At 55.1% G+C, this 12,938-nt stretch overlaps 1 protein-coding gene across 2 annotated transcripts; it reads right to left on the bottom strand.

Annotated features, from left to right (window-relative positions):
- Positions 1–426: 426 nt before the first annotated feature.
- Positions 427–4,081, bottom strand: FEZF1 (FEZ family zinc finger 1). 2 transcript variants are annotated; one of them, XM_083858780.1, is made up of 5 exons: positions 3,252–4,081; positions 2,880–3,101; positions 2,576–2,710; positions 2,171–2,303; positions 427–1,571 (listed from the first exon to the last, which is right to left on the bottom strand). In XM_083858780.1, exons 1-5 carry the CDS (start codon positions 3,675–3,677, stop codon positions 1,267–1,269), a joined length of 1,221 nt encoding a protein of 406 aa, XP_083714906.1. In that variant the 5' UTR covers positions 3,678–4,081; the 3' UTR covers positions 427–1,266. The 2 variants fall into 2 exon arrangements, with proteins under 2 accessions (XP_083714906.1, XP_083714905.1); XM_083858779.1 differs by having other exon boundaries at positions 2,880–4,081.
- Between the last annotated feature and the right edge of the window lie 8,857 nt (positions 4,082–12,938).

A 12,938-nucleotide genomic window follows, 5' to 3' on the forward strand; every position in this document is an offset into this window, starting at 1 on the left:
CCGCCGCCCCGCTCCTCGCCAAAAGCCAAAACCCTGCCGGGACTCCAGCGTACGAGATCTGGGCGAGACCTGGGATGCCACATCAGCCGTTCTTGCAGGGCTCACTCTGAGGCAGACCCGCAGACGCTCCTGCCAGGTCCCCCGAGTGGGGCGGTGCCCCAGCGCCTGTGGGACACCCTCTGTCTCTCCCCGGCCCGGCCCGCGGGCCTCCTCGGGCCCGGCCCCGTGTCCGGGAAGAACCCCAGAGCCTGAATGGGGGCTGTGGGCACAGCCCTGAGAGAGCAGGGGGAGGTGAGCGGGCCTTCCCGGGGGGCAGCACCCTCCTCCGTGCCCGGCTCGGTTACCCCGGGAGCGGTGTAATCCCAAACCCCCCCGCCGCTCCTCAGGCGCCGCCGACGAGAGGGCTCCGCTTTCAAGGCTCGGCTTGGCAGAGGCTGCTGAGCAGCTAATAACATAACAACCCTGCTTTGATCAATTCGAACTAATTACCCCTCTTAATTAAAGTCTTTAGCGGTTGTTCCAGTGTTTTGGCAGGGGCGAGGAGAGCTCTGCCGAGCGGCAGCGCCAGCGCCGCGCTCCCCGCCAGCCCGTCCGCGCCGCGGCCCCGCGGCCTCATCACTCCTTGGCAAAGGTTTATTTCCATCAGGTCAACGAATTCTTTTTTTTTTTTTTTTTTTTTTTTTTTTCTCCACGTGCAAGAATCAATGCGAAATTCAAATCCGTACATAGAGAGCATTTGTGTCCATATAGATACGATATTCAGGGGGAGCGGGAGAGGAGGAAACCAAGAAGGGTTGGGATAACCGGCAGACAACGAAGGCAGGGCAGGATCAACACAAGGGAAATATATATATACATCGAAATAATTAAAGTGGTGCAGCATTCCCGGCTCGGGTAATACAGATTTTCAAATAAATACAGCAGAAATTGGCTTGGCGCTTTTTGTTTTTTTGTTTTGTTTTTGGGTTTTTTTCGTTTTGTGTTTTTTTTTTTTTCTTTGTTTGGTTGGGGGTTTTTTTGGGGTTTTTTTGTTGTTTTTGTTTTTTTTTAAACATCTCCACCTGAGATGCAACGACAACAACAAAAAAATAGTCTGTAAAGAACAAAGGAAAAATTAAAAAAAAAAAAAAAAAAAAGAAAAGAAAAAGAAAAAAACCAACCAGTCCCATTAACGTTAGTGGCGATATAGAGCATAATACACAAAACTGCTTAACAGGTGCATGCAAAGAGGCGGTGGGGTTGGCCCGGCGAGGCGGCGGCCGCCCCTCACGGCTGGAGCGGCGGCGGGCCCTGCAGCAGCGCCCCGGGCGGCGGCGGCGGGTCCGGCCCCCCCAGCTCGGCGGGGGCCCGGGGCAGTCCCAGGGCGCTGTCATGCAGCTTACGGACGTGCTTCTTGAGGTCAAAGTTCCTGCAGAAGCCTTTGCCGCAGGTGGGGCAGGTGAAGGGCTTCTTGTCGTTGTGGGTGTGCATGTGGAAGGTCAGATTGTACACCTGGTGAAAAGCCTTGTTGCAGATATTGCACTTGAACTGCTTCTCCCCGCTGTGAGTCAGCTTGTGGTTTTTGTAATTGCCTGGGAATGAGACAAGAAAGACAAATGGATCTGGATTTGAAAGACGGACATTGAAAAGACGAAAAAAAATGTAACCCCCCCCCAAAACTCTGTCCCATCGCCAGAGCTCGGTTTAGAATGAAACGACCTCAAACCTCCCGCCTTCTCCCCATCCTCCCCTCGGCTGTTACACTCAACAGACGACAAGGAAAGGATCGAATAAACCAAAATCCCTGCAGCTGCAGAAATAAACCCCCTGGATTTAGATTTCACAGCAACGCGGGAAGAAAAAGTAGCTGAAATCTTGTATTTGGAGGGGGGAATAAGAGGCGAATTCGTTTGGCGAACCGAGCTGAGAGCTGCATGTGGCGGTGAGGGAGAACAGGCACTTCCAGCGGGACCACTGCCCCGCCCTTCCCCCGGACAGAGACTTCTGCCCGCTCCGTGGGGCAGAACATGTCTTGGGGCTAGCCAAACTTAAAATTAACCTAAATATCAAATAATAGAACTTGAACACAAAATTAACTCCCCACCGCCCTCCCTGTCGCAAATTGTCCCCACACTTGACCTGGCTTGGGGAAGAGGAAGCCGGGGAAGACAGAGGAGCTGGAGACTGGTACCTTTCTGGTGAAATCCTTTGCCACAAAATTCACAGACAAATGGTTTATATCCGGCGTGTATTCGCGTGTGCGTGTTCAGGGTCGAGCTCCGGTTAAAAGCTTTGCCGCACTGGTTGCACTTGTGCGGCTTTTCCTGGAGGGAAACAATCACCAAGTCACGGCTCGTTGCCTGTCGTGCGGGGTCTGTGTTCTGTTTAGCGGGGTTTATGGAGCTGTGTGTGTTTAACTGACGGCTCGCAGACGCCGGTGCGGGGCTCCCCGCCGTACCTACCGCGCCCGGGGCAAAGGAAACCTCCCGCGGCTGCGGATCCGCCGCCCCCCGACGCCGCCGCTTCGGAGCGGCCGGACAAACGCCGGGCTCCCCGAAAAACGGGGCAGAGAGGAAGGGACAGAGGATGGGCTCACCTGGGTGTGGATGATCTTGTGGCGGCAGAGCGTGCTCGCCTGTCTGAAGCCCTTCCCGCAAACTTTGCAAACAAAGGGTCTGGCTCCCGTGTGCACCGGCATATGGCGCGTTAAGTTATAATGTGCATTAAATACCTTGAAAGAGAAAGCAGACAATAAAATAAAATAAAATTGCGATTAGAAGGCGAGAGTGCCGAGGGGGAGCCGTCGTTTAAAAATCAAGCAAGCAAGCGACAGACAGCGGGCGGACAGACGGACGGGGACGGGAGGCTGGGGAAGGGAGGCGGGCTGCGGTGCTACTTGCCTTTCCACAAACTTCACACGTGAAAACTTTGGGTTTGCTGCTCGGGGAGCCGCGGCTGAACTCCGACGTCTTATAGGCGATTTTTTCCGAGAGGATCTGAGCGCTTTCTTTCATGTAGTGCTGCAGCTGAGCCTGCGATAAGTCCTTGAAGGCCACCCCCGCCGGGTACTTGTCCACGGTCGGTAGCACCAGCTTGTTCCGCTCCGCCAGGTAAGCCTTGGGCTGAGGGTGCAAGGGAGAGCTGAGGAAATAAGAAGCCACCGGGTGGATGTTGACACTGGAGGACGGGTGACAGGGGCTGTCGCCTCGGTTGAAATAGCACAGGGCTCCCATGGCGTGGAAGGAGGAGTGATTGACCACTCGGGGTCTTACCAGTTTGTACTGCTGCAAGGGCAGGGCATCGCGGGGGAAATCTCCTTTCAAGCTCAGGGCACAGTTCAAGAGATCGCCGCAGCTAAAGGAGGGCGAGGAAGAGGAATCTAAGTGAGCCTTCCTGGGTTCCGCTCCAGACACCGCCGCTTTGGGCAGAGTGTCGTACGCCACCGGGACAAAGGGGATCATGCAGGGGATGGAGGAGTTGAGGTGCAGCGGATGTTTGGGGTCGCCTTTGGCCACGGACCCGTGGAGGAGCTGCGGGACGGGGATGGAGCGGGGCTCGGGTGTCCGCGCCATGATGCGCTCAATGGAGAAGGCGAGTGGCTTGGGCGTGCTGATCATGTTGCTCCTGGCAGACAGGCTTTCTCTGGACGGAGGAGTCGCTAGGATTTTGGTCGCCGTGTGGTTGCCACTATTGTCCATGGCTGAATTGCATTTGTTCTCCCGGTCTGAGCCTCTCTGGTAGACGCCTCTTTTTTTTTTTTTTTTTTTTTTTTCTCTTTTTTTTTTTTTTTTTTTTTCTTTCCCTTTTCTCTCCCCTCTCACTCTCTTTCACTTTCTCTGCCCCTTTTCTTGTTACTGATCTGCGAGGAGGGAGACCAGCATCTCCGCCGCCACCATCACCACAGCCTCCGCCGGCGGAACCAGCCTTCTCAGTCCAGTGGACTCATGCCAGCCCATCACAGTTTACTTTGGCGCACCAATGACTCGGGACAATCGCTACTTATTTCTATCAATAGAAAGTGTTGTGTCAATAACGCAGCCAAGATCTCGCCAATCGTTAACTTCCAAGAGGAGAAGGTAAACTAGATAATTGCTCAATTCGCTTCCAACAGTCAACAGGAAAAGTTTTTCCCCCCCAGCAAGCGACTACTTTTCATTGGCGCCCGCGCCTCCCCCGCCCAGGGAAGGAGGTGGCCCTCCCTCCCTCCTTCTCGCCTCTCTCCCCTCTGCCTCCCTCCCTCTCTCTTTTTATTATTATTATTTGCAATCTGCTTAACCAGGCTTTAGAGGCCAAGCAAATCCGAGATCAATTTTCTTGTTTGGCTTTAAATGACATCATCTAAAATCATTGTCCAAGTGCTAAATAGGGATGTGAAACCCAATTCAAGGGCAAGCGCCGGGGTGTTTGTCAAACAAGGTGCTGCAGAAGAAGCGGCTGGAGGGGAAGCTGTTTGTTTCCTTGCCACTTTCCAGCCCGAGCTCTCTTTGTGCGTGCCTACGTGTGTGTGTCTGAGGGAGGGAGGGAAATGGCTGGTCTGCTCCTGGGACTGCTCCTGGGACTGCTCACTGCTTTAAAGAACAAGGTTAGGCGGCGGTGAGCTTTTGGAAAACACAGTAGACAAAAAAGCGGGGGACTTGAAACAAGCAGGCGGCGAGACCAGCGCGTGGGGATGCGGGAACTTCCCGGGCCAAATGGAACGAGTGCTTGGGAGCAAAAGGATGATTCAAAACCTGGGGCAGGGGAAGAGAAGAGGAGGTAGGAAGAAGTAGTGTCTTTTAAATCTCAGCATTATTTATAAATTTATATATTTTATATATATACACTAAATATACACTAAATATATACTAAATATACACTAAATATAGCTTCTGTGTCCTTATAGAAGACACGCACAACACAAATACCGAAAACTCGGGGTTGACATAAATACATGAAGAAATATACACTGTTTGTAGGTATATATGCCCGCCCCTAAACAGATGCGATCACCATGTATTTAATAGAAGCTTGACGGCCCAGTTCGGGCCGGGCAGCAGCAGCGGTGTTGGCCCTTTCAGCGAAGCGGAGCTGCTCGGGGAGATGAGAGGGGCAGCAGCGGGCACAGGGCTTTCTGTGTTCCCGCCCACCCCACCATCCAACATCTCGGGCTCAGGTCCCGTTCCTCCCGTCGGCCTGGGGGTCACTCGACTAGTGACTGATGGGCCACTACGGAAATAATGCCCAGGAGAAGCCGAGGGTCCCTCCGTCCCTGGGACCCCCGGGAGCGAGCGGCCAGGCCGCGGCCCCCAGCGGAGAGACCCGTGCAGCGGCTTCCATTCCAGAGGTCCGGCACTGCCCTTCTCCGAGGCCCGGGGAGAGAGGCAGGAGCTCTGGGGCTTGCGAATGGAGAGAAGCCTCCAGCGAGGCAGGGAGGGCCGGCCCCCACTGCCCGGCTCCCAGCCCGGGAACAGACACAAGGCAGTGTCTCCCCCTCGAAGCCGCCGGCCCAGGACACCCGTCTTGCGAGGAAGTGAGAGCAGGGAGGAAGGGCTGGGGGCCCAGGGGGAAAGGGAGAGAGAGATGGGGAAATGGAAGGAGGGATGGAGGGAGGCATCCTTGCCTCCGGAGCTGTGACCTGGCCGATGCGGCCTCCTTTTGAGGAGAGCAGGGCAGCGGCCGTTCCCCGACGGCACCTCCGCGCAGGGAGCTCCTTGCGAGCAACGGGGAGGTGCGGGGCACGGAGGAAGAGAACGTCCTACGGTCCTCAGGACGGGCGACGAACGACAGGCAGCGGCCCAGGCACCACTCTCTGCAAACCCTGCCACCTCCGTGTCCGGCCCGTCCCTCCGGTGTCCCGGGCAGCCGGAGCCGGGGCTGCCGTCGGGACGTGAGGGGATGGACACGGCCGTGCGGGCACGCGTGAGGCGGAGGAAGGACGGGATCCGCCTGGGCCGGGCTGGGCTGTGCGGGGCCTCTGGCCGCGGTGCCTGGCTCCAGCCCGGCTCCCTGTTTTCCCCTGGCCTGGGTGGGGGGCCCTGACCGGGGCTGCACCGCTCACGGGCTTCTCCCCCGCAATTCCCCACGGCAGAGGGTCGGGGCGTCAAGAGCCCAATCGCTGTCCCGGATGGGATCGCTGAGCCGCCCGCCTCTTACCTGGAGGACGGGACGGATGGTGGATCGCGGGGGGGACGCAGCCGGGCCCCCCCAGCCCCAGTGGGGGCAGCTGTCTCCGGGTGCCCGCTGCTCCGCAGTGTCGGTGTCTCTCTCTTCTACTTTGTGTCCGCCAGAGGACAATTTCCTCCTTCAGAGCAATTTACATTTAATTCAATCTAGGCAAATTTCCTCTTGATTGGTGCTGAAGAAGGGAATTATTGTTGAGTGGGTTTTAGAGGCTTCAAATCTCATATACTTAATATGTTAACAGCTTGTTCTTAACTGGTCTTTTTGGGATTGGCTTTTTGACATGTGTTTGAAAGTAAAATATGTAGTGTCATTTGAGCAGGGTAAATATCCCAAAGCAGCAATTACAGCCCTGCCATTGCAATTATACTGGTCTCCTCAATATTGAGATGCACTTTTGAAGAAGCGGTAGCTTTATTATTCGTTACTTCCTTACAAATATACCTCCCTTGCTTTCGGTACCTCTCACGAGAACTTATGTAAATGTCTAATTTTCCGTAGAGATCTAAAAGCAAAATTTTTCGGGGGAGCGGGGGGTCGTCATCCTCTTCTGTCTCAGAGATGGAGCCTTGCTGGGTGCTGGTGTTGTCCGCAATATAGATAGAGTTACTAAATTACCCTCGACATATCCTTTAGTCCTGTCCTGAGCTTTGCCTTTCTCTCGGACCGCATCTTTTTTCAAGTTTCACGCGTCTGCCGAACCGCAAATATCCTGCAGTTGTGCTGGCGCAGGGTTGTTTTCCCGAGGCAGAGAGATTTACAGCCTCTGGAAGTGGCAATAGGAACCTCTCGGCCGGTTTCTATTGGGAGGGCACGGCGGGCCCGGCCTCCCCCAGGCTGGCAGCACGTTCCGAGTCCCAGTAGAAGGGGCAGGGAGGGGAAGGATCAGGCTCTCCCGCCTCCCACAGCTACAAACCGCCGCAGAAATTAAGGGCAAAAGTTTTGTCTGGAGTTGATTTCGTGCTCTGCCCGGGAAAACTGCTGTTCTCTTTTTCCCCGTAATCGGCTTTGTGTTTCATTCGTTCCTAAGGTATGTTCTTGATATTGCTCACTTGCATTATTATCATAACGTATCTCTACATGCACTCAAAATCCGAGTCACCGGCGAATTCATCTCGTCGTCAGGATTATTCCAATCCGATCCCAGAGGCGATTAGAGGGAGGTAAAATACCGCCTTAGAGCCTAATCTTTAATTTCTTCCTCCTTAATAAAACGAATAATTCCATTGCGTTTTTAAGTAAAAAAGGAATTGAAAAGGATAATAACTCCGCTAACCTTCTGTTGCTCGTATTAATATTTTCCTGGGAGTGTTTTACCGCAGCCACCCTGCCCGGGAGAGCAGCGCCCTCCGTGCGCCGGGGCCATCTCCCCACGGCCGGGCTGAGGGCGGGACCGGCAACATCCCTCCTGCCTCCGGCTCGCCCCTTGGCAACCCGGGCCTGGAGGGGACCAGGGGGGTCACAAAACACCCTTCTGCCCACAAAATCGGCGGACTCGACGGCGGCTGGACAGACCCCGATTACTACCATTACTGCTGTGATAGTCCTCATTAATAGCGGCACTGCGGGGATTCGCTGCCAAAGCTTGGGTTTGCTCTTGTTACCCATCAGTCCAAGACGTTCCCTCCCGAGCCGCCGGATTTGTGAAGAGGTGATTTACCCCGAGTCGCTTGGGGAGCGCAGTGCTCCCCTCAGCCGCCCGGCCGCCCACAGAGCCCGGCAGAGCCCGCAGAGCCCACAGAGCCCGGCAGAGCCCGCAGAGCCCGGCAGAGCCCGCAGAGCCCGGCAGAGCCCGGCAGAGCCCGGCAGAGCCCGGCAGAGCCCACAGAGCCCGCACAGCCCGGCAGAGCCTACAGAGCCCGCACAGCCCGGCAGAGCCCGCAGAGCCCGGCACAGCCCGCACAGCCCGCAGAGCCGGCAGAGCCCGGCAGAGCCCACAGAGCCCACAGAGCCCGCAGAGCCCGGCGCGGCGGAACGCGCTACAATCCGGACTCAGCCCCGGTTGCTGCGGGGCTGGAGGGCTCGCTCTTCATTCCTACCCAGAACTTGCTGTTTACTGTCTTTTGAAGGGAGGTAAAAATATAAACGGGACAAGTGGACCAGCCACCGTCACAGTTTTCATCAGCCGGCGCTGGGGGAGATCCCCACCGCCGTCCTTTCCGGCGGGACTTTGCTGGCACTGCCGCCCGCCCGCCCGGCTGCTGAGGGGGCGGACGCGGCTCCCGGGCCCCCGGCCCGGCTCCTGCTCTGCTCTGCGGGTCGGCCGGGGAGCCCCAATACACCTCGGAGCACCCTCGGGCTCGGCGGTTCCTGCAGCGCAGGCAAAGGCTCTTGGCCTTTCCCAGCTTTTAAGCTGTAACACTTCGGCGTTTTCTCCACTGATAATTTATCCGGTGGAAGAAAATAATATAAATATGTGCATGCATGTGTGTATATACCTTTGGAGACTATGTGTAGTCTTCCCATACAGTGAGGGCGTGTAGGCGTCCTATAGCAGTTCCACCGCGAGCAAAAGAATAAAGTATTGCTATTTGTAACCGAATCCATCCCAAAAGAAAAACATTTAACACTGACCCGCAAAATACAAGTGCTCCCGGAGGAAAAAAAAACTAAGTTTGGCAGTACAGTACATTTCGTACAGACTTCCCTAAATCAAAAACCAAACTGGTGCAAATTAGGCCTTTTCATGTATAAAGCCTTTAATCACATATAAACGAAATTACAAGTGACCCTCTAAAGCAGCTCTTCCGGCCCTCCCGTAATTCATGCGAGCGATTTGGCTAAGTGTGCCAGCTCCGAACGTGGGCTGCAGCTATCACGTCTAATCTAATCAGTCCGCCTGTGAGGGGACCCAGCGGTGTCATCAACTCCAAAGGGCCCTTGGTGGAAGTGGCTGGGAGAGGCCAGCGGCAGCTGGAGCCATGAATGACACTTTCTCATTTGTTCCTTTCCCAGTTCAACGAATGTTTAGCCCCGTTACTGCTAAATGAACGCCTTGCGCTCTTTGGCTGGGGGAAGCTATTTATTTTTAAGATTCTTGAATAGGATCAGGAGCAATTAACTTAATTTTTGTTTCCATTTTCTGCCGGTGTATTGGGAGGTAACCTGGAGCAAAGCGCTGTGTGGGCGCCTGTGGGCTGTATTCCCGGCACGGGCTCGCCGTGGCCACAGGAAGGTGCCCGCCGGACACGAAGCGGGACAAACCCCCACTCGTTTGCGGCAGGACTCGTTTCGATGTGCCGCTGCTGAGAGGGGGAGAAGCTAAGTGAAAAAGATGGAAATAAGAACGAAAGCAGAAGCCGTGCCCTGTCGCAGCCGCTGCCGGACGGAGCCCGGGGAGGATTCCCCAACTTCTTGGCTGCTCGCCCGGCGCCCCTGCCCGGGAACAGACACAGGGAACAACCGAACCACCCTCGGAACTGAGGGGGGAGGAGGAGAGGAGCGCGACACGACAATACACCTGCTAAGGCCGAAAACAAACTTTTTATGTGTGTGCGATTGGGTTTTTTTTGTTTTTAAGCTGCCTTCCCCCACCCACCCACCCATCCTGTTAAAACAAAGCCCGCCCGTGCCGAAGGGAGGCTGGCCGTGGTGTTCCTGGAGGTGTCCCGGGTGTCCCGGGTTCCGTCCCTTTCGCACAGAGGAACCCCCGCTCCGGGACTGCCCCGCCGCTGCCGAGCGGCTCCTGCCGTCTGCTCTTGGCGGACAGGCAAACATCTGAGTCGACCCCCTTCGGTAGGTGCCTAAAGGGCATTGTCTGTGCAGGAACCCGCCTCACAGCCTTACACTCCCTCCCCGGCCCCCCGCGCTCACGGCCGTGTCCCTCGGGGAGCCGCACTTGCTGCCCACCCCGAAGTGACACTGCTGCCCCCCCGCCCTCTGCGCCGGGAGTCTGGTGGGTCTCAGGAGGAGATTCCCAAAACCTGGAAACATCTGGCACCCGACCCGAGATCCCCGGGGGACACAGGAATGGTCGTTGCGGGTGCCGTGTCCACAGGACCAAGGAGGGAGGGAGGGAGGCCGCTCCGCTGAGTTCCATCGATGGGACCAGTGCCCCGGGACCGCTCGCCCTCTAAGTCTGGCTGTTCCTCCAAAGCTGCGCCGGTTCCTGCGCTGCGGCCTGCCGTCCCCCCGGGTCGGGTTTAAAGGGACGGGCCGCTCTACAAGGACCAGTCTCGGCGGCCGGGCCCGCCGGTGAGGGCTCAAAGGGCGCGGCCTGGACAGGCAGCTTTGCTTGTCTGGAGATGGGAGGCTCAGTGCCCCAACGCCGCTCAGCCACCGCGTGGTTCCCCCAGCCACTGCCTTGCCTGACCTATCGCCTCCTTGTCCGGGATAAGCGACAGCCGAGGGCAGCGAACTCTGTTCCAGCACCCTTTGCCTGCCGCTGGGAGATCTGCAAGCATCGCATCCCTGTCCCGGCCCGAGCATTGCATTCCTGTCCCGGCCCGAGCATCGCATTCCCGTCCCGGCCCGAGCATCGCATTCCCGTTCCGGCCCGAGCATCGCTCGCAGCGGGGACGCGCACCCGGTCCCGGCTTCTGATCCGACTTCTAAAGCCCCGTTTATACCATTAAGACTCAGGGGCAATGAATTAAACGAGACCGCTCCTGGCCCTTCACTGAGGGCCTCCGGCACTCCGCGCCTGCTCAGGAAGAGCGGCGGTCCCCGCGGAGCCCCAGAGCCCCGGGAGAGCGCGGCGGGCGGGCCGCTGGCTGCCTCCCTCGACAGCGTTCAGCGAGCGGGGGTGCTGTCCGCTCGGGACGGGCTCACAGCTGCCTTTGAACATCTAAGTTAAGAAATAGAGGCGGCCCCTGCGCCCTCCCCCACAGGGCACTGCCCCGGCTGCTGGAGGCGACGGTGCCTCACGCCGGAGCTGTCACGCAGCCTCTCACTCGGCCTTCTCAAGCTTCATGTTGGCTCACGATTTCACCAATCTAGGTACTAAAAATACTATTTGCACTTGGAAGAAATTAAAGGACTTACTTAAAATAAAGGACAAATTAAATCTGAAGCACTGTCTTTTCTGTACCTGTCTTCCATTGATGTCTGCTGTGCTGTGTCTTTAACAATAATGTATCCTATATAACTTTCGCTTTGTGTCTGACTTATCTTTTCCAAACATCTTGAAACTTCTTAATGGTTACATAATGTTTGTTTATTTATTTATTTATTTATTAAAATTCTCATCATCTTTGCTTTGGGCTTTTGTTTAGCATTTCCTTACTCCTCTCTATCTTACTGACAAATGTATCTTGCAAGTATTGCATGCAGAAGGAATTGCATAGCAAAGTGCTTGACATACGGGGTGTACGTGTATAACGCTTCATGAAATTTGAGTAACTCAGGCCCACTTCAAGCCAGAAAAATCATAGTCTTGCTCAGGTGGGCTTTTTTTCTTCTTTTTTTTTTTTTTTTTTTTTTTTTTTTTTTTTTTTTTAATTATGTCAGCATGTAGAGGCATAGGGAGTTGGGGATGGATTCCCACAGCTGCCTGGGCAAGGTCCCACCAGTCAGGGCCAGTCCCACCACATCCAGCCAGGGAATAGGGCAGGGGAAGAGACAGTGGCAACTCAGAGACCAGATCACTAACATGTTTGTGATTCTCAGAAAGCTCTGAAGTAAATCTCTGGATCAGGGTGTAAACAAACATGGCCCATAAACAAGCATATGTGGGGCTGTAGCTGAGGTGAGAATCCATCACTCCTCTTCCATCACCATCTAACCATCAAGGCAGAGGTTTGCAGCCCTGGATAGAGGCTGTGGGTGGGGGTCCCAGGTGAGGCCCATCAGGACCATGATGGCCTACAGCCTATTGAGGACCTAACAGGTGAATTTACCATAACCTACTCTGCAATCGTCCGAATTGATAGGGAGAGTTGTTTGTCTCATCAGGAAATCCATCTTGGTGTGGGGACAGCTTGGGAGAGAGGAAAAGATCTAAAGGGGAGGTGAGTGCAAATCACTGTTTTCCACACGGCTTTTGGCAAGCAGGGCTGGGTAGAGAGGCTTATGCCAGGTCATTCTCTGTTGAAGGAGACAGACGCATCACTTACCTCCTGGGCTGTGCTGGTGACAGGTATTTCTGTCCTGGTGTTTCTAGGTTCCACTCCAGTTCCCTACTCTGTTAGTGGCTTGCTAGGGATAGTGTTCAATTTGGATATTGCTTCCTACTCTCGTGTTACTTTGGAACTTTAAAAATCTAATGCCTTCTGGTGAAAGCTCTGCACAGGCCTGGCACAACTCTGCACTAGGAGGCCTTGGCAAGCACTGTAGGGTCACTGGTGATACCTGCCTTCACCTCTTCACATCTGGCTCCTTCACAGGCACCTCAGCAGGGTCTAAGGAATGTCAGGATGGGGAGAGGAAAAGCAGGGAGACTTTTGCAGAGACAAAACTCCCTCTGTGCCCGACTAACACTGATCTGTGTGCTTCATTAGGTTTAGGAGATGGGTGTTACATCAGACAGCCTGCTGTATGCTACAGCCAGACCAAGGCTGAGGCAGGTTATCCCTTACCAAGTCTGAGTCTCAGCAGAGTCCAAAATGGCCCTTCAAGCATGGTCACCTTCCCCACACCAGCATAACTAGGACAAATGACAGAAAAGGAATATACAATTATTTTACTGCTACCAAAACCTAAATCAGCAAATCCATCTAGCAGCCTGGTAATAGAGAAAAATACTGCTTGGGCTCCCTGTGCCTCCTTCAGCCCAGCAGAGATGTTGATGAAAAGCTGAGCAGGATGGTTTACCTTACCAGGTCCCAGTTCTTCCTTGTAGCTGAATTCACCTCAGCTCATGG

The sequence above is a fragment of the Zosterops lateralis genome, assembly GCF_965231275.1.
Source record: "Zosterops lateralis genome assembly, chromosome: 4".
NCBI classification, from domain to species: Eukaryota; Metazoa; Chordata; class Aves; order Passeriformes; family Zosteropidae; genus Zosterops; species Zosterops lateralis.